At 42.7% G+C, this 24,964-nt stretch overlaps 2 protein-coding genes across 3 annotated transcripts in view; one reads left to right on the top strand and one right to left on the bottom strand.

Moving 5' to 3' along the window:
* Positions 1-24,964, top strand: part of LOC110509815 (astrotactin-2) — a 457,880-nt gene that overhangs the window by 328,603 nt on the left and 104,313 nt on the right. For both annotated transcript variants that reach the window (XM_036967227.1, XM_036967228.1), the window contains 3 exons: positions 15,474-15,598; positions 17,396-17,500; positions 17,681-17,860. In XM_036967227.1, the coding sequence (XP_036823122.1) occupies positions 15,474-15,598; positions 17,396-17,500; positions 17,681-17,860 (410 nt within the window). The remainder of the gene's footprint in view (positions 1-15,473; positions 15,599-17,395; positions 17,501-17,680; positions 17,861-24,964) is intronic.
* trim32 (tripartite motif containing 32) lies at positions 18,663-23,139 on the bottom strand. The gene is made up of 2 exons (XM_021590939.2): positions 22,795-23,139; positions 18,663-21,882 (listed from the first exon to the last, which is right to left on the bottom strand). The coding sequence occupies exon 2, from the start codon at positions 21,869-21,871 to the stop codon at positions 19,841-19,843; it is 2,031 nt and encodes a 676-aa protein (XP_021446614.1). The 5' UTR covers positions 21,872-21,882; positions 22,795-23,139; the 3' UTR covers positions 18,663-19,840.

Here is a 24,964-nt window from a genome sequence, read left to right as displayed (position 1 = left end):
AATGATATTCCTCAACCGCCCTAATGATATTCCTCAACCGCCCTAATGATATTCCTCATCAACCGCCCTAATGATGTTCCTCAACCGCCCTAATGATATTCCTCAACCGCCCTAATGATATTCCTCAACCGGCGTAATGATATTCCTCAACCGCCCTAATGATATTCCTCAACCGCCCTAATGATATTCCTCAACCGCCCTAATGATATTCCTCAACTGCCCTAATGATATTCCTCAACCGTTCTAATGATATTCCTCAACTGCCCTAATGATATTCCTCAACCGCCCTAATGATATTCCTCAACTGCCCTAATGATATTCCTCAACCGTTCTAATGATATTCCTCATCAACCGCCCTAATGATATTCCTCAACTGCCCTAATGATATTCATCAACCACCCTAATGATATTCCTCAACCGCCCTAATGATATTCCTCAACCGCCCTAATGATGTTCCTCAACCGCCCTAATGATATTCATCAACCGCCCTAATGATATTCCTCAACCGCCCTAATGATATTCCTCAACCGCCCTAATGATATTTCTCAACCGCCCTAATGATATTCATCAACCGCCCTAATGATATTCCTCAACCGCCCTAATGATATTCCTCAACCGCCCTAATGATATTCCTCAACCGCCCTAATGATATTTCTCAACCGCCCTAATGATATTCATCAACCGCCCTAATGATATTCCTCAACCGCCCTAATGATATTCCTCAACCGCCCTAATGATGTTCCTCAACCGCCCTAATGATATTCCTCAACCGCCCTAATGATATTCCTCAACCGCCCTAATGATATTCCTCAACCGCCCTAATGATGTTCCTCAACCGCCCTAATGATATTCATCAACCGCCCTAATGATATTCCTCAACCGCCCTAATGATATTCCTCAACCGCCCTAATGATATTCCTCAACCGCCCTAATGATATTCCTCAACCGCCCTAATGATGTTCCTCAACCGCCCTAATGATATTCCTCAACCGCCCTAATGATATTCCTCAACCGCCCTAATGATATTCCTCAACCGCCCTAATGATATTCCTCAACCGCCCTAATGATATTCCTCAACCGCCCTAATGATATTTCTCAACCGCCCTAATGATATTCCTCAACCGCCCTAATGATATTCCTCAACCGCCCTAATGATATTCCTCAACCGCCCTAATGATATTCCTCAACCGCCCTAATGATATTCCTCAACCGCCCTAATGATATTCCTCAACAACCGCCCTAATGATATTCCTCAACCGCCCTAATGATATTCCTCAACCGCCCTAATGATATTCCTCAACCGCCCTAATGATATTCCTCAACCGCCCTAATGATATTCCTCAACCGCCCTAATGATATTCCTCAACCGCCCTAATGATATTTCTCAACCGCCCTAATGATATTCCTCAACCGCCCTAATGATATTCCTCAACCGCCCTAATGATATTCCTCAACCGCCCTAATGATATTCCTCAACCGCCCTAATGATATTCCTCAACCGCCCTAATGATATTCCTCAACAACCGCCCTAATGATATTCCTCAACCGCCCTAATGATATTCCTCAACCGCCCTAATGATATTCCTCAACCGCCCTAATGATATTCCTCAACAACCGCCCTAATGATATTTCTCAACCGCCCTAATGATATTTCTCAACCGCCCTAATGATATTCCTCAACCGCCCTAATGATATTCCTCAACCGCCCTAATGATATTCCTCAACCGCCCTAATGATATTCCTCAACCGCCCTAATGATATTCCTCAACAACCGCCCTAATGATATTTCTCAACCGCCCTAATGATATTTCTCAACCGCCCTAATGATATTCCTCAACCGCCCTAATGATATTCCTCAACCGCCCTAATGATATTCCTCAACCGCCCTAATGATATTCCTCAACCGCCCTAATGATATTCCTCAACCGCCCTAATGATATTCCTCAACCGCCCTAATGATATTTCTCAGGGGGAACAGCCTCCTTAGGAATTAATGTGAATTTACACTATTTCAATGTAATGTTTCAAGGACAAAAATCCATGCGTTTAAGTATTTCTTTTTGCAGTGGGGACAGCAACATAAGAACTCTATCAAAAATTCTAAAATGTTTTTCTGTTTTCCACATTTATTAAAAAAGGATTAGCTTCTGTTCAGTTCATATAATACTATGTATTGTTTACATAGTGTGTCATCAAAATTTTCAAAAACATTTATCAAAACCTGTAGCTGTTGAAGTGGAAGCATTTAGCTTTCATCTCTACATTACAAATCAACACAATGTCAATTACAATAATGTAAAGCTAGAGGAGTTAATGCATGATCCCATAATAATATGCTTTCAATATTGCTGACCAATTTAAGATCAATCTGATGTAAAGTTTCTCCCACACGAAGCCAGTAAAAATGAAATATAATAGTCAAGGTCAATATATTTTTTATTTCACCTTTATTTCACCAGGTAGGCAAGTTGAGAACAAGTTCTCATTTACAATTGCAACCTGGCCAAGATAAAGCAAAGCAGTTCGACACATACAACAACACAGAGTTACACATGGAGTAAAAGAAACATACAGTCAATAATACAGTATAAACAAGTCTATATACGATGTGAGCAAATGAGGTGAGATAAGGGATGTAAAGGCAAAAAAAAAAGGCCATGGTGGCAAAGTAAATACAATATAGCAAGTAAAACACTGGAATGGAAGATTTGCAGTGGAAGAATGTGCAAAGTAGAAATAAAAATAATGGGGTGCAAAGGAGCAAAATAAATAAATAAAATAAATACAGTAGGGAAAGAGGTAGTTGTTTGGGCTAAATTATAGGTGGGCTATGTACAGGTGCAGTAATCTGTGAGCTGCTCTGACAGTTGGTGCTTAAAGCTAGTGAGGGAGATAAGTGTTTCCAGTTTTGGAGATTTTTGTAGTTCGTTCCAGTCATTGGCAGCAGAGAACTGGAAGGAGAGGCGGCCAAAGAAAGAATTGGTTTTGGGGGTGACCAGCGAGATATACCTGCTGGAGCGCGTGCTACAGGTGGGTGATGCTATGGTGACCAACTAGCTGAGATAAGGGGGGACTTTACCTAGCGGGTCTTGTAGATGACATGGAGCCAGTGGGTTTGGCGACGAGTATGAAGCGAGGGCCAGCCAACGAGAGCTTACAGGTCGCAAATGTGGGTAGTATATGGGGCTTTGGTGACAAAACGGATTGCACTGTGATAGACTGCATCCAATTTGTTGAGTAGGGTATTGGAGGCTATTTTGTAAATGACATCGCCGAAGTCGAGGATTGGTAGGATGGTCAGTTTTACAAGGGTATGTTTGGCAGCATGAGTGAAGGATGCTTTGTTGTGAAATAGGAAGCCAATTCTATATTTAACTTTGGATTAGAGATGTTTGATGTGGGTCTGGAAGGAGATTTTACAGTCTAACCAGACACCTAGGTATTTGTAGTTGTCCACGTATTCTAAGTCAGAGCCGTCCAGAGTAGTGATGTTAGACAGGCGGGCAGGTGCACGCAGCGATTGGTTGAAGAGCATGCATTTAGTTTTACTTGTATTAAAGAGCAGCTGGAGGCCACGGAAGGAGAGTTGTATGGCATTGAAGCTTGCCTGGAGGGTTGTTAACACAGTGTCCAAAGAAGGGCCAGAAGTATACAGAATGGTGTCGTCTGCGTAGAGGTGGATCAGAGACTCACCAGTAGCAAGAGCAACATCATTGATGTATACAGATGACTCTTAGTACAATAAACCTAGGAACTGGTTCAATCATAGACTGTAAAAAACACTGGGTTCACTGGTGATCTTTTTTCTATACATCATGTCGTGTAGTACTTGGCTGGCTGCTTGCTTTAACTACATTCATTGTCAATGCACAATATTTGTTCAACAGTTGTGAAAGGACTATTAGAAAAGCAGTTTAATTGTACACATGAATCACCACTTCATCTATGCTTAATAACATCAACAATGGGTTATCGTTTTGTAAGCTAGCTTGCATACACTGACTGTTGCTTACATGCCCTGCAATGGTTAGGCTACACAGTACCACAATCTGTCAGGAGCAGTCTGTCTCTCAAAATAGACCAACAACTATTTAGATACTTGCATATCAAATGTCTTCTTGACATCCCTTGAATTGGTGCTGGCTGCATCGATATGTCTCACATCGTTGCCTTGTTGACAAGTTGGCTATTTTAATGTGGGAATATAGTTTTTCCCTGATTCACTTCCATTAATCAAAGCCTTGAAAGGAGGCTTTGATAATGGCAGTATGATAACAGAATCCCTAACACAAACATAGGCACAGACATATGCATACACATGGTAACATACACACTTGACACACACGTACACATGGATTTTGTGTTGTAGATATGTGGTAGTGGAGTACGGGCCTGAGGGCACACACTTAGTGTGTTGTGTATTCTGTAATGAATGTATTGTAATGTTTTTAAAACTGTATAACTGCCTTAATTCTGCCGGACACCAGGAAGAGTAGCTGCTGCCTTGGCAGGAACTAATGGGGCTCCATAATAAATACAATACAAAAAAAGGCTCTTATTGGCCAAGACATAGCATCACCTATCGAGGGTTTAGATACGTCATTGGTGATATTTCTGATGGTTTCCATTGGGGCCTGAGTGCTGCTCTGATCCCACTGCCAGAACACATGTGGTTTAATCAGGATTCACAACCAGGCTCCCTTGTTCACACGGCCATTTGCACAACAACTACAGCTGTCGGCAGCCATAGTGATCATTGCCCTCGTTCTGCTTTGAATGGGTGCCAGTGTGTGGCTTATGAAGAGACAAAGCTCCTTCAGCACAGCATTGTAGTCATCTGACTCTGTAAACATTCCATTCACTGTGAAGGAAGTGGTTATGATACAAAGTGGTATTTAAGAGTCCAATAAAGAGTCAGGAATTTGACTTCCAATGGAAGCTCAGCTCCCATACAGAAAAGTAATATATGGCCATATACCAAAGAATGTGACATACAGTATATTTTAAGATATATGATCATATATTTAAAACCCATATATAAATGTGACATACATTTTAAAATATATGGTAATATATTTCAATAATATACACTGAACAAAATATAGATGCAACATGTAAAGTGTTGGTCCCATGTTTCATATGCAAAATTGTTTATATCCCTGTTAGTGAGTATTTCTCATTTGCCAAGACAACCTGACAAGTATGGCATATCATGAAACTGATTAAACAGCATGACCATTACACAGGTGTACCTTGTGCTGGGGACACTAAAAGAACACTCTAAAATGTGAAGTTTTGTCACACAACACAATGCCACAGATGTCTCAAGTTTTGGCATGCTGACTGCAGGGATGTCCACCAGAACTGTTGCCAGAGATTTGAATGTTCATGTATCTACCATAAGCCCCCTCCAACGTCATTTTAGAGAATTTGGCAGTACATCCAACCGGCCTCACAACCGCAGACCACGTGTAACCATGCCAGCCCAGGACCTCCACATCCGGCTTCTTCGCCTGCAGGATTGTCTTGAGACCAGCCACTCGGACAGCTGATGAAACTGTGGGTTTGCACAACCAAAGAATTTCTGCACAAACTGTCAGAAATCGTCTCAGTGAAGCTCATCTGGGTGCTCATCGTCCTCACCAGCGTCTTGACCTGACTGCAGCTCGGCATCGTAATCACCTTCGATAGCCGCCGGCACGCTAGAGAAGTGTGCTCTTCACGGATGAATCCCAGTTTCAACTGTACTGGGCAGATAGCAGACAATGTGTATGGCGTCGTGTGGGCGAGCGGTTTGCTGACGTCAACGTTGTGAACAGAGTGCCCCATGGTGGCAGTGGGATTATGGTATAAGCAGGCTGAAGCTACGGACAACTAACACAATTGCATTTTATCGATGTCAATTTGAATGCAAAGAAAAAGCTTGACGAGATCCTGGGGCCCATTGTCGCAGGGATCTGTACACAATTCCTGGAAGCTGAAAATGTCACAGTTCTTCCATGGCCTGCATTCTGACCAGACATTGAGCATGTTTGGGATGCTCTGGACCGACATGTACGACAGAGTGTTCCAGTTCCCTCTAATATCCAGCAACTTTGCATAGCCATTGAAGAGGAGTGGAACAACATTGCACAGGCCACAATCAACATCCTGATCAACTCTATGTGAAGGAGATGTGTGACGCTGCATGAGACAAATGGTGGTCACACCAGATATTGACTGGTTTTTTTGATCCACCACTACCTTTTTTAAAGTTATCTGTGACCAGTCATGTGTTTTCCCAGTCATGAGAAATCTGTTAGGACCTAATGAATTGATTTCAATTGACTGATTTCCTGATATGAACTGTAAATTGTGCGTTGACATACACTTAGGTTGGAGTCATTAAAACTAGTTTTTCAACCACTCCACAAATTTCTTGTTAACAAACTGTAGTTTTGTCAAGTCAGTTAGGACATCTACTTTGTGCATGACACAAGTCATTTTTCCAGCAATTGTTTACAGACAGATAATTCCAGTAGGTCAGAAGTTTACATACACTATGTTGACTGTGCCATAAAACAGCTGGGAAAATTCCAGAAAATGATATCATGGATTTAGCAGCTTCTGATAGGCTAATCGACATGATTTGAGTCAATTGGAGGTGTACCTGTGGATGTATTTCAAGGCCTACAATTCAAACTCAGTGCCTCTTTGCTTGACATCATGGGAAAATCAAAAGAAATCAGCCAAGACCTCAGAAAAAAAATTGTAGACCTCCACAAGTCTGGTTCATCTTTGGGAGCAATTTCCAAATGCCTGAAGGTACCACATTCATCTGTACAAACAATAGTACGCAAGTATAAACACCATTGGACCACGCAGCCATCATACACCTCAGGAAGGAGATGCGTTCTGTATCCTAGAGATGAACGTACTTTGGTGCGAATAGTGCAGATCAATCCCAGAACAGCAGCAAAGGACCTTGTGAAGATGCTGGAGGAAACAGGTACAAAAGTATTTATATCCACAGTAAAACAAGTCCTATATCGACATAACCTGAAAGGCCCTCAGCAAGGAAGAAGCCACTGCTCCAAAACTGCCATAAAAAAGCCAGACTACGGTTTGCAACCGTAGCAACATCTCAAGACATCAGCCAGGAAGTTAAAGCTTGGTCGCAAATGGGTCTACCAAATGGACAATGACCCCAAGCATACTTTCAAAGATGTGGCAAAATGGCTTAAGGACAACAAAGTCAAGGTATTGGAGTGGCCATCACAAAGCCCTGACCTCAATCTTATAGAAAATGTGTGGGCAGAACTGAAAGAGCGTGTGCGAGCAAGGAAGCCTACAAACCTGACTCACTTACACCAGCTCTGTCAGGAGGGATGGGCCAAATTCACGAAACGTTTGACCCAAGTTAAAGAATTTAAAGGCAATGCTACCAAATACTAATTAAGTGTATGTAAACTTCTGACCCACTGGGAATGTGATGAAAGAAATAAAAGCTGAAATAAATAATTCTCTCTACTATTATTCTGACATTTCACATTCTTAAAATAAAGTGGTGATCTTAACTGACCTAAGACAAAACATTTTTACTAGGATTAAATGTCAGGAATTGTGAAAAACTGAGTTTAAATGTAATTGGCTAAGGTGTATGTAAACTTCCAACTTCAACTGTATATACTTGTATATACTACAGTCAATAACTGGTTGTGCCAACTTTAGCGGCAATGACTGCAACCAAATGCTTCCTGTAGTTGTTGATCAGTCTCTCACATCACTGTGGAGGAATTCTGGTCCACTCTTGCATGCAGAACTGATTTAACTCAGTGACATTTGTGGGTTTTCAAGCATGAACTGCTCGTTTCAAGTCCTGCCACAACATCTCAATTTGGATTAGGTCTGGCCTTTGACAAGGCCATTCCAAAACTTCAAATTTGTTTATTTTTAGACATTTTCATGTGGACTTGATTTTGTGTTTTGAATCATTGTCTTGCTTCAGTTTACAGATGGATGGCCTGACATTCTCCTGTAGAATTTTCTGATACAGAGCAGAATTCATGGTTCCTTCTGTTAAAGCATGTTGTCCAGGTCCTGAGGCAGCAAAACATCCCCAAACCATCACAATACCACCGCCATGCTTGACCTTTGTAATGAGGCGCTTACTGTAGAATGCAGTGTTTGGTTTTTGCCAGGCATAATAGGACCCACGTCATCCAAAAGGTTGACTCATGTTTTCCAAAAAGCACCTGGATGATCATCAAGACTCTTGGAAGAATATTCAATGGACAGATGATTCAAAATGATATATTTTTGGATGACATGGGTCCCGAACACTGCATGTTAAAGGCATAGTTAACTTTTTTTTAGACCTTATAATCAGATGGCTAACAAAAAAACTATGGGTGGTGATTGGGGCAGTTAGTCAAAGTTCATAGTTAATAGTGGCTATTTAAACAACTCTAAATCATGGATTATAGTTTCTACTGGCCTTACTTTCAGGGTAAGGAACTATCTGACTAAAGGTGTAAAAAAGTTAACCTATCCCTTAATTGAATTTTCAAATCAATCATTGCAAATAGGGCATTAATGGTTACGAATTTCTTATTCAATTTAATCTGATAAGATTTTTACGTATTTATATGGATTTTTTATTTATTAAAGTTTTATGAGCCCAAACCCAACCCCTTACTGTTTTTTGTGCTTTTTATCTTCTAGTTGTTGCTTTCCCTCCACAGAGGCAGTCATGAAGCGCTTCCCGGATGCAAAAAGGGACAAGTGGAAACGCCTTAAAACAGTGAAATGGCTGAATTGAGAAGTGATGAAAAAATCCAAAAAAGGAATAGGATTAAATGACCTTTTTTAGTGTTTTGTGTCGTTTGTTCTGTTTAGTTACCACGAAATGGAGGGAATAAAATATTCTATAATTTGTAATAATTACATTTCCTCTGAATCCAACTCAAATAATTAAAGATTATAAATGCATCTGACGTCTGACGTCTGTTAGCCAGAGAAAGACAGAAATAGAAAAGGAAAGAGAAAGAGAGCAAAACAAATAAAATGCTAATATCACAATGACAATATTTCTTTCTTTCTGGATGTGATCTCAGGTTGCCCAAACGTTGATACTGTATTATCGGCCAAATTGTTGAAACCTATTAGGGCCTTACTGTGGACACCATACAGAGAAAGAGTAGCCTCTAGTGGCCGAGACACACATTGCACCACATTGAATCCACCCACCCTCCCCTATCCCCTTTTCTTCTCATTAATTATGTATTAAAGGAGTGTATAAAGAGGTGGTTTTGGACTCTATGATTATATACCCATGAGAGCACATCATCGTTCGCCTTGGCCAATATAATCTAATAAGGGTGGGTATTAGGATGCGGGAGAAACATAATTTGGCAATGGATCATTTCACCAATGCGTGGGAGGACATCTTAAGAGGGGAATGACTGTGTAGTAATGGAGTTTAAAGATATAGCACAGTGGTTCTTGAACTGGGGGCCCTAACCCCCGGGGGGTTGTGAGGAGGTTTTGGGGTGTTGCGAGTGTGAAACTGAAGGTGAAAAAATACATATTTTTCATAGGCTACATATTCCATTTCAATTTTATATTTACGTCTTTGCCTATTTGATCTAGTTCCTAACATACGCCCACGGTATTGCACAAAATTCATGTCTCAATAACATCTCATTTGTGCTTCAGAACCAAAATGTTGGGTATCTTGACTGTTGACCAAAGACCAGTCATAAGCTTTTGCGTGCAAAGCCGGGGGCGCATATCCAGATTAGTGAACAGGAAACACTTGTTTCATTTTTTTCTGGTTTTGCCTGAAGAAATAGTATGTTTATATTCTCAATATAAAATACAGTTAAGCAATCTGCTGTGGACTCATCTTTGCCAGAACAATAGACTTCCTGGCAATTATATTGATCATTTTCATATTTCAGATAGGCCTAGTTTGGGAGGCCACTGGCTATATAAGAAAGCTGTAACGTTGCGCTGCCTTCAATACTTATGGGATGAAGATGTAATAAACTAGGCAAAAAAAGAAATGTCCTCTCACTGTCAAATGTGTTTATTTTCAGTAGACTTATGTGTGAATATTTGTATGAACATAACATTCAACAACTGAGACATAAACTGAACAGGTTTCACAGACATGTGACTAACAAAAATTGAATAATGTGTCCCTGAACAAAGGGGGGGTCAAAAGTAACAGTCAGTGTCTGGTGTGGCCACCAGCTGCATTAAGTACTGCAGTGCATCTCCTCATGGATTGCACCATATTTGCCAGTTCATGCTGTAAGATGTTACCCCACTCTTCCACCAAGGCACCTGCAAGTTCCCGGACATTTCTGGGGGGAATGGCCCTAGCCATCACCCTCCAATCCAACAGGTCCCAGACGTGCTCAATGGGATTGAAATCAGGGCTCTTCAATGGCCATGGCAGAACACTGACATTCCTGCCATGTAGAGTATGGCTGGTGGCATTGTCATGCTGGAGGGTCATGTCAGGATGAGCCTGCAGGAGGGAGGAGGATGTCTAACCCTAATGCTGTGGTAGCCATGCTGGTTAAGTGTGAATTCTAAATAAATCGCAGACTGTGTCACCAGCAAAGCATCCCCACACCATAACACCTCCTCCTCCATGCTTTATGGTGGGAAATACAGATGCAGAGATCATCCGTTCACCTACTCTGCGTCTCACAAAGACACAGCTGTTGGAAAAAATCTCCAATTTGGACTCAAGACCAAAGCAAACATTTCCACTGGTCTAATGTCCATTGCTCGTGTTTCTTGGCCCAAGCAAGTCTCTTCTTAGTATTGGTGTCCTTTAGGAGTGGTTTATTTACAGCAATTTGACCATGAAGGCATGAATCACACAGGCCCCTCTGAACAGTTGTTGAGATGTGTCTGTTACTTGAACTCTGTGAAGCATTTATTTGAGCTGCAATTTCTGAGGCTGGTAACTCTAATGAACATATCCTCTGCATCAGAGGTAACTCTGGGTCTTCCTTTCCTGTGGCGGTCCTCATGAGAGCCAGTTTCATCATTGCGCTTGATGGTTTTTGCGACTGCACTTGAAGAAACTTTAAAAGTTCTTGAAATTTTCCGTATTGACTGACCTTCACGTCTTAAAGAAATGATGGACTGTCATTTCGCTTTGCTTATTTGAGCTGTTCTTGCCATAATATTGACTTGGACTTTTACCAAATAGGGCTTTCATCTGTATACCACCCCTACCTTGTCACAACACAACTGATTGGCTCAAAGGCATTAAGGAAAGAAATTCTACAAATTAACTTTTAAGAAGGCACACCTGTTAATTGAAATGCATTCCAGGTGACTACCTCATAAAGCTGGTTGAGAGAATGCCAAGAGTGTGCAAAGCTGTCATCAAGGGAAAGTGTGGCTACTATGAAGAATCTCAAATATAAAAAATATTTAGATTTGTTAAAAAAAATGTTGTTTAATACATGATTCCTTATGTGTTATTTCATAGTTTTGATGTCCTCACTATTATTCTACATTGTAGGAAATAGTAAAAATAAAGAAAAATCCTTGAATGAGTAAGTGTTCTAAAACTTTTGACCGGTTGTGTACGTTGTGCTCGTTTTAATTCCCCCTCCCTAGATATAAATCAATATGGACACACACACACACAGACTAGCTCTTGTATGGTACAGAATGCTGAAGTTGGTATGGTTACTCAGAGCCCCAAGGAGCCTGCGTGACTATTACCAACAGGCCCAGTAAAGGTGGGTTGTGGGAGGAGAGAGAGAGAAGGAACAGCTCGGAGCTCAGACAGCGAGATAGAGGGAGTCACCAGGGAGCGTGCTGAGACAGCAGAGAACAATCACTGCACACTACCCTCGTCCACTCAAAGAGGTTATCTTCTGTGTTTAGCAGAAAGAGGCAGGCTTTGGTGGGTGGTGGGAAATGTCTAGCACAAATAGTACAGCTTCAAATAAGCTATTATAGTCAGGAATGTTACATGCATTTGTGTGTGTGTGTGCGCGCATGCGCGCGCGCGTGCGTGTGTGGGTGTGTGCGAATGTGCTAGATAGAAAGGAAGCAATTCAGGGAGAAAGAGTTGCAGCAAATCAAGAGAGCAAGAAATTGAGAAAGTTGTTCATATTTCCACATCGACGCGTGGCCCTGAATATTTATTAACACTGGACCTATTGTCAGCAACTTGTGCGCAACTCAACATGGAGGCCCTTGTTTAAATGGGGAGAGTTTAGCCCATTTGGAGGCATGTAGGCAGCACAAGGATAAAGCTGGGCAGGACAGCTTAGTCTCAGCCCTCCTAATGAACACACAGGGGTACTGAATGAAACATACAGGATGGTAACATACCATGCTCACAACAGTGGAACGCATACAGACTACACTATAAACCTCACAGGTGGCTAGGTGTGTGTGTGTGTGTAATGGTGGTGGGGTTCATCAATAACTCATCATCCCTCACTCCATCCTGTTGTCTGCTTTGTTATGTATATTTGTTATTGTCTGCTACTTACAGACGCTCTGCTTTTAAAGCTAATATTGTAATGAGTAATTGCTGCTCCTGCATTTCAGCTTGGAAACAGCTATTCACCAACAATATTTGCTAAAATGACTTATTGTACGGATAGGGAAAGGGAACGATAGAGGAGATTCATGTTATAAATAGCCAATTGGAAGTCTGTTTTGAAAGCTGGGTTAATTCTTCTCCTTAATCCACCATTGTGTTTCATCCATGTTGGCATCTCCTCTGTCATGTTTCAAGAGCCGACGACAGCAAGCGAGTCTAATCACACTAAAGTGATCACCACTCCACTGTATCCACTTTTCTTTAGAGAGAATGGCGCATCTATAATCTACCAGTGCCACTTCCAATCTCATTCTCATTCTTAACCCAATTTGCCACTTCTCCAGCAGTGTATTGATACAAAACAATAACACTTTTTTCCAATAATGAGCAGCAAAAAGACCTCTCGCTCCACTGTTGCTCTCCTGGCCAAAACACACTGCAAAGTAAATAAAGGAATGAATAAGGTGCCCAGGTGGGCGACAAGGACACAGTCTTGTTTGCGTGTGAAAAATCCATAAAGCTTCATATCGGAGGGGCCATGTCCCTCCAGGTTCTCGTTCCGCACCGAGCTCCCAGCTTTCTCTCTGACTTAATTTGGTAATCGATATGGTTTCTGTGAGCACAGCAGGGGGATCTTCTCTTTTTTTTTACGGCACCTCTCCTCTCTGCCCTTGAGTTTCCTCTCCAGTCCCGGGGTAAAAGGAGGCTGTGATTGCCTCTAACAGCCTCTGCGGTTAGGGAGAAAGCTCTCCTGAAAGACAATGAAGGGAAGGTGGAGAGTAGACAGAAGTAGACACAACTCCAGACAGAACACATGAAAGTGAGAATCAGATAGAGCGAGAAAAGGAACAGCTCAGAGCTCAGACGAAAAGATAGAGGGAGAGTCACCAGGGAGCATGCTGAGACAGCAGAGAGCAATTGCTGCACGCTATCCTTGTCCGCTTCAAAGAGGCTCTCTTCCGTGTTTAGCAGGAAGATGCAGGCTTTGGTGGGTGGTGGGATATGTAATGTCTAGCACAAACCGTACAGAGATGTAAAATGAATGTGAAAGAGAAGCTGACCACTCTTTTCTCTGAGACATGTTCCAGTCACCATGAAAGAGTATTATGGGTCTATGTCTGTCTGTGTGTCTGCTGTCCTCCATAACCCAATAATGTTCAACACAATAGCATGTATAACCATGTGTATAACATGAACTGCATCACCACACTCGCTTGTGTTTTTCAGTCTGAAACTGGAAGGTCAGATTTAAAGAAGGGCCTAGCCAGAAAAAAAGCTTGTTTTTGCTCATTCTGATTGGGTGGCCCTGGCTTCCCAGTGGGTGGCTCTGTGTCCACTCAGGCCTACCAATGCCTACACCCCTGATTTAAAGAAAGGGTCAATGCAATTGAGAAGTATGAAAGCTGGGAATGTAGAAGTATGAAGTACAAACACAATTTTCTAGGTTAGAGGAGTAGACTGGATTGTGGTATTGGACTTGCCTTTTCCTCCCTTTCTCCCTCCTTTCTTGACTTCTCTCGCTTTCCATCTAATTTGTCGACCTCTCCCTCCCTCCATATCCCTCTCCCTGCCCCCTTCCCTCTCATTCCTTCTCCAGCTGAGAGAGACAGAAGTGCAGAGGATTCCAGGGCAGAGCTTATCTCTCCCTGCAGGTCCCTGTCCTGTTACCAGTCTTTAAAAGGGCAGCCAACCGGCACACTCTCTCACATTCTCCACACAGTCAGTCAATTCCCCCATACTACTGCAACCAGACAGTGGTCTCTTTCTCCCCAGTTAGACCTCTAAACTATCACACGACAATATATCTCCTTGCTATGCTGTTGAGATACTTGATCCAACCAGCGAGTTTCGGTAACAGTCCCAAGCCATTACATATCACTCTTCAACTGTATCTAGTAGTTTCAACTCAACCTGACAGAACATCCCGTTTCTTTATGGCGTCTGTAATCCTTCCAGAAGCTCCTTGGTGCAAAGGAACATCCTGTTGCTGTCTGATAACCCAGTCATTGTCATTGTAATGAGAGAATATGGAGGTGTTGTTTGACTCAGAGTCAGCAGTAGGGCTGCAAAGGGAGGGTATATTACTGGAAATGTTCTACGTTTACCAGTAAACTACCATCATTTTGGTAGCTTTCAAGTTTTTGGAATTTTATTACATGACATCTAGTGGCCTTTTTGGGGGTACTTCTGATGATCACAGGTGTCTGTAATTATCTCTGGCCCTCTATGTGGCCTGTAAAATATATAGAAAAAAAAAAAATCAAGAATGACAAAGCTGTAAAACATTATCCTAAATATAAGCCATCAACTTAGTGAATACCATTGGTGTTTAATATGAAGGTTTAAGCATAATATATATATATTTTTTATTACGTCAATATGTCTTTGTTGTAAATGTTTTGGTGGCAAACTGGTGGCAGTTGTGAAAAAAAGTCAATAGTTAGAAGAGTTCCAGAGTTAATTGAAAACAATAGCATTATTGATTAGACGATTTTATCATTAATTAGCCTATTTTCTCTTCAATCACATGGTCTATTCACTAGAACTACTGGATATCTCCTGGACACAGATTTAAAAATACATTCTATATATGAATACTTTTAAAAAAGTTATTCAAGTCTAAATTACCAAAGTTAACATAGATTACCTGTTCATTAACAAAATTACTGAAGATTACGGTAATGTTGGTAAATTACCGGTAGCTGTGCATCTCTAGTCAGTGGTCTTGCACTGTGTCTAACACTATCAGGTAGCACCACCTGTCTCTCTGTTGGAGCACCTGAAACACAGTGGAGAGAAGCCACTATCTTACTACAGACTCTGATGGAGATGAAAAGCCAATGTTGTCTGACAGGGCTGACTGTTCTGTGTGTGTGCTTTTCTTTCTCTCTTTCTCTCTCAGGGACAACAACTTCATCAAGGACTTCCCCCAGCTAGCAGATGGACTGATGGTCATCCCGTTGCCTGTGGAGGAGCAGTGTAGAGGAGTGCTGTCTGAGCCACTGTCAAATCTACAACTCCTCACAGGTGTGTATGTGTGTGTGTGTATGTGTTTCATTCTTTGGACACTTATACAAGTGTGTACGGAACATACACTGCCATTCAAAAACAAGGACATTTCTTAGTGACCCCAAACTTTTGAAAGAAAAGCACATTTTTTGTCCATTAAAATGACATCAAATTGATCAGAAATACAGTGTAGACATTGTTAATGTTGTAAATGACTATTGTAGCTGGAAACGGCTGACTTTTAATGGAATATCTACATAGGCGTACAGAGGCCCATTATCAGCAACCATCACTCTTTTGTTCCAATTGCACGTTGTGTTAGCTAATCCAAGTTTATAATTTTAAAAGGCTAATTTATCATTAGAAAACCCTTTGGCAATTATGTTAGCACAGCTGAAATGTTTTGTCCTGACAGTTTGCGCTGTTCTATGAAGGAAGTAGTACACAGCGTTGTACGAGATCTTCAGTTTCTTGGCAATTTCTCGCATGGAATAACCTTCATTTATCAGAACAAGAATAGACTAACGAGTTTCAGAAGAAAGTTATTTGTTTCTGGACATTTTGAGCCTGTAATCGAACCCACAAATGCTGATGCTCCAGATACTCAACTAGTCTAAAGAAGGCCAGTTTCATTGCTTCCTTAAACAGTTTTCAGCTGTGCTAACATAATTGCCAAAGGGTTTTCTAATGTGCCATTGGAGAACAGGAGTGATGGTTGCTGATAATGGGCCTCTGTACGCCTATGTAGATATTCCATTACAAATCAGCCGTTTTCAGCTACAATAGTCATTTACAACATTAACAATGCCTACACTGTATTTTTAATCAATTTGATGTTATTTTAATGGACAGAAAATGTGCTTTTCTTTCAAAAACATGGACATTTATAAGTGACCCCAAACTTTTGAACGGTAGTGTATACGTTTCTACATTTGTTTGTCAAGGATTTATTTTCCAATTAATGCAACATTTCCTGTAAGCTGAATACCTAGAAATACTGCAGCATCCTCTGCTTTCTAAACCCATAAGAGTGGGACTCCAAGTGTGAGGTCAGCTAGAATGACAATGTTCATCCCCGTGCACTGTACTGTGCTATTGCTCCTGACATCCCCACGCCTCTGCAGTAGGCACACACGTGCACATACACACACCTCTCCAGGCCCTCTAAAAGCTGACACGTGCACCTTCTTCACCCCACGTGTTCCCCTCCCACGACCCCTTTGGGGGCCGTGACTACTCTGTCAGTTGGCTTGAAACCGCACCTCAGGACTACTGCCTCCGTCCATTAGCTGAATTGGCTGCAGCACTTTGCTTCTTGGTGACCTGTGACTAGTTTCCAGAAGGGTCTGCCACTCTTCTCTGAACACAACTGGGGATAAATAAAAGATTTAGGTTTAAGTGAGAATTCTGTTGTTGTTGTTCTCTTCACTCCTGTGTTATAATGGCCCTGTGCTGACCCAGACTCATATGATAGTTTGGTAATGCAATTACGGAGGTGAGATTGCTCACGCCTTAATGCTGGAAATCCAATTGCAGCTGTTGCGGCCATCTGCCATTGATTGCGCACGGGGTGGGAACCTTCGTGCCGAGACAAATAGTGTTGTTGGAAACAACAGTATACACACTGTACACAGACAGTGTTTGTGTGAAAGAGAAACAAAGCTAGCTAATGCACTTCGGACAATTACAAATGTGCCTGTGTAACTAAAATTCTGACACAAATTACCCATAGCTTTTAATGCATGAAAAAATGTGGGCCTACTAAAATTGTGGAAGTAATTCATGACTATATATATGTGTCTATGTCCATTGCAGGCGATGCCCAGTTTAATGAGGCTATGGGCTATCCCATGGTTCAGCAGTGGAGAGTGAGGAGCAACCTGTACAAAGTAAAGCTCAGCGCCATCACCTTGTCTACAGGTATGAAGTGTCAATTTACTGTCATATATTTCACTATTTTACAAGCTTACCACTACTAAACTATCATACTGCACAGAAAACACATACAGTAAATCATATAGCATTTACAAAACCATTTTTTGCTTCAGCTTTAACTATAATTCAATTTGTTCCACATTATTTCCCCTCCACGGTTCCCAGGTTTCTCCAAGGTTTTGAAGACGCTGACTGCAGAGAGCACCAGAGAGGAGCTGCTGTCCTTTATCCAGCAGTACGGCAGCCATTACGTGTCTGAGGCCCTGTACGGCTCCGAGCTCAGCTGCACCATCTACTTCCCCAGCAAGAAGGCTCAACAGCAGCTCTGGCTGCAGTACCAGAAAGGTGAGCAGGGAGAGTGGGAAGCTACATGTAATGCAGGTGTCCCGTCAGTGATCAATTTAGACCCAGGTGAGTGGACTATCAATAGTCTTAATTGGTTCATTAAATCCCAGACAAAAGCGGGGCTTATTCAATATGGTGCAGCGTTCAGGACGCTGCAGATAGAGACATGATTCCTGATTTTATAAGTGGCCATAGCCCCTGAGACAAAGCAGAGAGAATAGCCTCTCGGAATTCCTTCAGTTGCATTTCATAATTCAGTTTTTCCTGCAACAGAAATCTTAGGCAAGACCTGAAGGGGCTTTTGTACTGTACTATGCTGCACCACTGAGAACTTCACAATGGAATTGGTCTGTTACTGACTGGGTGAGGGCTGTGGATAGCATGAAAAGGATGTTTAATGTTTCACCAAATAAATGGGTTCAAAGTATGCATTGTAAACACTGGAATACAAAGAGACATGCTTTGAATAAATTAATTTGCTGCACTGCAGATACTTCCAAAGAATTTACCACAGGAAGGCTTATAGTACAAAGGGCTATTGACAGGAGAGGCGCAGTGAAATGTGTTGTTTTTCAGGGTCAGCCATAATAGTACGGCGCCCCTGGAGAAAGTTAGGGTTAAGTGCCTTTCTCAATGGCACAGATAAGTTTCACTTTGTCAGCTCAGGTATTTGAACCAGCAATGATTCAGTTACTGGCCCAACACTAACCGCTAGGCTACCAGTCACCACACATTTTTTACATTTCCCCAACAGCCAGTGTCATCTACAATAAACAATAAATCTGAAAGCACAACATGCAGATCTTCATCAATGTTGGGTTTATTGCACTCAATAGATAATCAACATTACAAACATGAAATTGAGACAAGTTACACAGAAACTCATCTAATGCGTTAGTAAGACATACTGTAAAGTCACTGCCTCCACCGAAGGCCAAACTTCTGAAAGACACATAGGTTGATTCAACACACATAATGCACAGAAACATAACATCCAGAAGACCTAGTAGTGTGTGTATATATATATATATATATATATATATTTTTTTTTAAATGAACTCAGAGGAAATAGGAAATTACATGTAAAGGAATCTCTCTCCAGTTAAGTCCAGTGAATGAAATCACATTTAGACAGAGAGCAACAGTTTTGCTGTTCATCACATTGAAAGTGTATTTTTTCTTTGCCTCAGATTAATAAAGGATGTCCATTATTATAGCACAATGTAATCCCTGGATATGTGATTGGAAGTTACAGAATAGGAAGAAGTCCCCCCCCCCCCACCAATGGTTCAAGTTAAGGGCGGGTAAGCTGATCCTAGATCTGTGTCTACATGTAACTTCACTCATTTGTAGGTTGAAGATGGAACCCCCTGGAAGTCCAACACTCCAGTCAGGAACTTGAACTACATGATATACGTTTTATTGATGGCTGGGTTATAGTGATCATGTCCATGATCCCATCCTTTACATTTAGGTTTGAGAAGTTTTCGATTAGACATTCCTTCTAAACCGATAAGGCCTGTAAGCGCAATTCATTTTTAGCAATTTATTTTCTTGCCACGTCATTAGGCTTAGAAATGATCAGATCTCCTCTTTTGTATAGTACATCAATTAAAATATAACAATTTCACACATTGATTGACATACCAGTTTCCCCCACCCCCAAAGTGACAACACTGATGCATTATTGCTGTCTTTAGTGCTGTGATTCATAAAAATCAACCAATGCAGCTCAAATGTTAGATAGACACAGGCTTGGTTCCAGTCTGCTCCTAGCCAGTCCCACTGACTGACCACGGATCAGTGATTAGAATATGGGCTCATTATATGACCTGCTAAGCACTGACCAGAGATCAGATCATGGAGGAGCATGAGTTGTTTGGAATGAAGCCATTTATTTTAAAGTGACAGATCAACAGTTCACCACCGTCTGTACACACACCCCCATACACACACACTAGATTTGTAGTTTCTTAGCCCCTAGCAGGTGGAGGAGCGTCTCCTCTGTAGGTACGTGTAGACTTTTACACAGTGGTCCCAGCAGTCCAGCACCATCAGCTGTCCTTTCTGTGTGACGGCCACGCCCACAGGGCACGTCAGTCCCTCCTGGATGAGCACGTTGAAGCCGCCCTCTTTGGGGAACTGCAGGATCTCCTTCCTGCCGCTGTCTGTCACCAAAAGGTCCCCGTTTGCGTCCACGCACATGCCCGTGATGCAACGGAAGTCCTCAGTCTCAGAGAAGAAGTGGCTGAGCTGTTTGCCCAGCTGGCCATCCGTGCCCACCGAGCCGATGGAGAAACCCCCCTCTAGGTGGTGCTCGTTGTGGCGGTTCTCAATGTTCAGGCCCAACCCCTGGGTGAAGTAGACAGTGCCTGCTGCGTCGCATGTCACGAACTTGGGCCGCACGGCCGAGCATAGGCGGTTGTAGTTGACCACACCCACGTTGCGATCCACCGCCAGGCACCAGAGCTTGCCGCCCTCCACGTCAGTCACCACAAATTGACCCGAGGGCATGGCGGCGATGCCCCAGGGCTTGATCAGCTGATTCTTGTGGCAGGCCACGCAGTGGCCGTCGGTGGTGTATACCTTGACCGAGTTGTCGTAGTTGTCGGTGACCCCGATGAGGCCCTGAGGCGTGATAGCGATGGACAGCGGGATGAGGTTGGGCAGGTCGGCGCCCAGGAAACTCAGGACGAAGTTGTCGATGCTGCTGGGGTTGCGGCGGATCTCCCTCTGGAAGCCTTTGCGGTTAAAGATCTGGATGCGGTAGTTGCCCCGGTCAGCCACCAGGACCTCACCCTGTGAGGTGACGCAGATGCTAACTGGCAGGTTGAACATCCCCGGCAGGTTACCCTTGCAACCCATCTTTTTTACAAACTGGCAGTGCTGTGGCCCCGAGCGAGCCCTGGCATCACCGGGAGAGGAGGGCCCCCCTTCATCCATGGACTTGGATTTAAAGCTGCCCGGTGAGGCACACACAGCCTCATCTACAGGCATTACTATATCAATGTCTCTGTACAGGTCCCCCATCGCCCCTGCAGCCCTGCACATGGCACCAACCCCAAACTCCAGCAGCCCCTCCTCCTCATCAGTGTTGACGGTGCAGGGTTTGGTGGTGAGCTGGGCCACGTCCAGGGCCTCGGGATGCTCCGTAGTCACCAGCTCAGGGTCCTGGAGCTTGATCAGAGTAGGCAGGTCCAGGCTGCTCCTTAGGTCCATCTCCTCCTCATCCTTCACCCCTCCGTTGTCCTCCAACAGGGCAATGTCACTCTGCTTCACCTGCATGGTCAGGTAGTCGCAGCGGGACACCACCTGCACCTCGGCCAGGTTCAGCAGGTATGTCTGCTCCTCCAGGATCTGACTGTTAAGCTTCTCCACCTCGGCCATGGAGGCAGCGAAGGCCCGCCGCTGGCGCCCCAGCTCCTCCTGCAGACGCAGCTCAGCCCGGGCGTACTCCTGCTGCACTGCCCGGTACTTTACCCGCATGTTCTTTGTCAGACTGTCAATGGCTGCCCTCTTTTTCTGGATGTGGTCCATGGCTTCGCGGAGGGATGCCAGCTTACCACCCAGGTCCTTCCGGCGCTGCTCAGCGGCCGCCCGGATGGGCTGGACAGTGTGGCCTTGCTGCTGGTGGCCCTCACCCTTGCAGAGGTCGCAGAGCACCGTGCCGCAGTCTTGGCAGTACTGTCGGGGTAGGCGGTTGCGGCAGGACTTGCACATGAGGGCGCCGGCAGTGGTGCAGGAGCTGGCACAGTCCAGGATCTTGAGCACAGTGAGGTTGTCGGCCAGCTGGGAGATGCTGCTCATGCGGGAGACCCTGCTGCAGAAGGGGCATCGCACGCCGTTAATGGTGCTAGCCAGCAGCTTTTCCAGACACTGTCTGCACACAGTGTGGCCACACTGCAAGAGCTTGGGCCGCAGCTGCTCCTGGTTGTAAGTCTCCAGGCAGATGGGGCACTCCAGGACCTCCCGGAGCAGGTCTGGGTCCAGAGCTGGCAAAGCTGCCGCCATCGTGTTCACACCTGTGAGGAGAGGATTAAAAATGGAAATGATTCACTACTCAAAGTATCAATGACAATGACTTATGTTGGAAAGAGGTTGCATTGCTAACAACTTATAACAAGCAGAGTAAAGATGATTTGTCATGATTTCTCATTAAAATGGCTTAGTATTCATTACCATTCCTCTAATAGTGCATTGCATTTTGACCACGACTAATGAACAACTAGACTCTAGTTGCCAGAGTCACCTCTCAGGAACATTGGAATAATAAACTCCACTGTGCGAAACTTAAACGTACACTTACTGTAACTGATACAGTGCACTTTAGCTGGTCATATAATTAAGGGGAGTGTAGCACAAGCGGCAGCAATCTATCATTCAACAGATGAAGGTAGCCTGCTTTCAAGTAGTGATACCACTTCTCATTACCACATTTAGCTAACTAACTACTGACTTACTTATCTACGCTAACTAACTAGCTCGCTACCTAGCTAGCTATACGAATGCTGCGACGTTTGTGTTATTGAGCTGTCAATGTGTTAGCTAAATGCTAGCTGTTGTTAGCTAACGTTAACATAACGGATATTTCTCAAATCAAGCTGTCACTACATGGCCAATGCAAATGACAACAGCATGGCCAGTTATTTGCATGCAGACGACGCATTTCTGCACTACACACAATGAATGTACTACACACAATGAATAATTGATAATCTCGTGGCATGTTGCTGTTTTGTTTGCTGATGCTAGCGCGAGCTATGTTAGGCAGCTTGCAGTGGGAGGCCTCCCCAAATCGCGGTGTGACTTCCAGTTTGGGGCAGTCACGTAAGAATTCATGATCGAATGGATTTTGAAAGTCAAGTATATACATGCTATGATCCTAAAGGTCTATATTTATTCGGTTGACATCTTAAACTAGCATAAAATCTTACCTTGGTTTCAATGTCAGCTCTGTCGTGGTACAGGGGCGTTCAGTGGGTGTGCTACTGTAGCGAGACTGCGGTGTTGACGTAACTTTACGTAATATTTACGCCTCGATCACACCGACAGTACATGAGAAGTATATTAATTTCCAATGGAACGCTGCATTTGCCGAACAGCATTGCGTTGCAGAGGCAGTTGCAGAACGTTATGTGTGGTGCATACGTTGGATTTTGTCGAATGTATGCAACAAACTGTATGTGTAGACGGCTTGACAGAAATGGTAGCAGAAAGCGAATGTGGAACTTTCATTGCACACATATCCAGATGATGCTACGTACCATTTGATCCAGATGATGCTACGTATCATTTGGCGCAACATACTGTGGATGGGATCGAGGCGTTATTTTCCAACCACCTCTATTTTCATTGGCTCTTACATCTGCATCTGGGACAAGCTCCCAAAGTGGTTGGCAGTTATTTTTAGTCAATCAGTTTGGAATTATTTTATACAGGGATATATGGTACATTAAGTTTTATAAACTCATGTATTAAATAATGTAGCTAGTATAAAATGGAATGTCTGTTTATTAGTACAATACAACACTGTCTCTAGTTTTAGCAAATAAAATATATTATTCTATTGTCATGGGCATTGCATTATACATCATTTGATGATTCCTCCTTTCTGAAAAACGGTATACCTCTTAAAATCCTGTACCAGAGAATTCATTATTCAAGTATCCCAACTCCCAAGTATCCCATCATGAAATTATGTGGGCCATTTGAGAGCAATGCAGGATTTATAGACATGCCTTCCATGAAATGTAATACAATGCTCTTACATCCTGTAGTAACAGGATGAAAATAAATGAGGACAGTAAGAAGATATACCCTTTGAACCGTGAAAAGTATCCATCTCTATCAGTAGCCTACAGTTATACACAGTCATGGGTAGATGAGTGCAGATGCTGCAGCCCATGGAAAATAGTATATCAGCTGACCCCTAGATGGCAGCAAAGGTCTTATTACAAAATGTATTTGTAGTGAGCTACAGGGTTGTAATAATAGAGTAATAATGAAATAATACCTTGTATGATGTATTGTTTTATTTATGATGTAGGTGGTTGTTGTGTTGTGTTTTGTTGTGATGTAATTGTTTTATCCCCGTTGGATCCCAGGAAGAGTAGCTGCTAATGGGGTAATGAGGATACTAATAAATACAACAACAAACAAATTGCAGTTCAGAAAATGAACTACCTGCACATTAATATAAATTCAAAGTTCATTTGCAATTTGAAGATTTTCATAACGCAATCATAATGTTAAGCTATGCATAGCTAAAAGGTAAATGGAAAGGAAAAAGGATTGTCTATATGCTTGCTTTAGCTATGCATTAAAATGTTTTCTCTAAACATTCTCAGTGAGCTTAAAATATATTTTTCATTTATCAAGGCATTTGTAAAGACAATAGGCTTTTGACTCACAGAACAGAAACCTTTTGTGCTGTTGCTGTAATTGCGCTGCAGCTGTGCCATATTGATATTGTGGTATTTAGGAAGCATATTATCTTTGCTTACCTAAAAATCACTGTCTACTTATATTCATCTGACACAATGGGCCTTGAAAAAAAAACTAAAAAAAAAACTTCAACAGCACTTTGTTTTAGTTTTGAATATTTTTGGGGACTTTTGCATCAATCAGGGTGTTTAGTTCGTGGCCTCTACTATATTGCTTCCACCCACAATCCGGATTGATTCAGATGGAGAGTAGGCTAGACAAGGGGATGTAGCTACTCACTTTATACTACTGAGATACACCCTCTCTTTGTGTCTCTCCCTCCTCATCATGTGTGTATTTCATTGCAATTTCCCGTCATCTTGCATTTTCACTAAGAAAATGCAGAAATCAACTGACTGAGGAGAATAAATAGGGAATATGATCTTGACGAGTACCAGAGTAGTTATAAAGGCCAAATTTCATGTCAAAAAACTCCTGAACAGAGATATTTTATGGGGCAATAATAACAATGCCAACACTAACAATCTGACAACATCTGTGTGAAATTAGCACTGAGATATCTGACACGTTGCTGGTGTTGCCAGGGACACGATCATGACCAGAGTGTAGCTTCTAAGAATACACTGTATCAACAAAGACTCATTATTTAGAGAGAGGGAG

The sequence above is a fragment of the Oncorhynchus mykiss genome, chromosome Y, assembly GCF_013265735.2.
Source record: "Oncorhynchus mykiss isolate Arlee chromosome Y, USDA_OmykA_1.1, whole genome shotgun sequence".
In the NCBI taxonomy this organism is placed as follows: Eukaryota; Metazoa; Chordata; class Actinopteri; order Salmoniformes; family Salmonidae; genus Oncorhynchus; species Oncorhynchus mykiss.
Note: the sequence above shows the minus strand (reverse complement) of the source record. Positions and strands in the feature narration are given on the sequence as shown.

What these genes read in the sequence shown, in the direction of transcription:
- trim32 (XM_021590939.2), bottom strand. Translation starts at nt 21,871, where the DNA reads ATGGCGGCAGCTTTGCCAGCTCTGGACCCAGACCTGCTCCGGGAGGTC.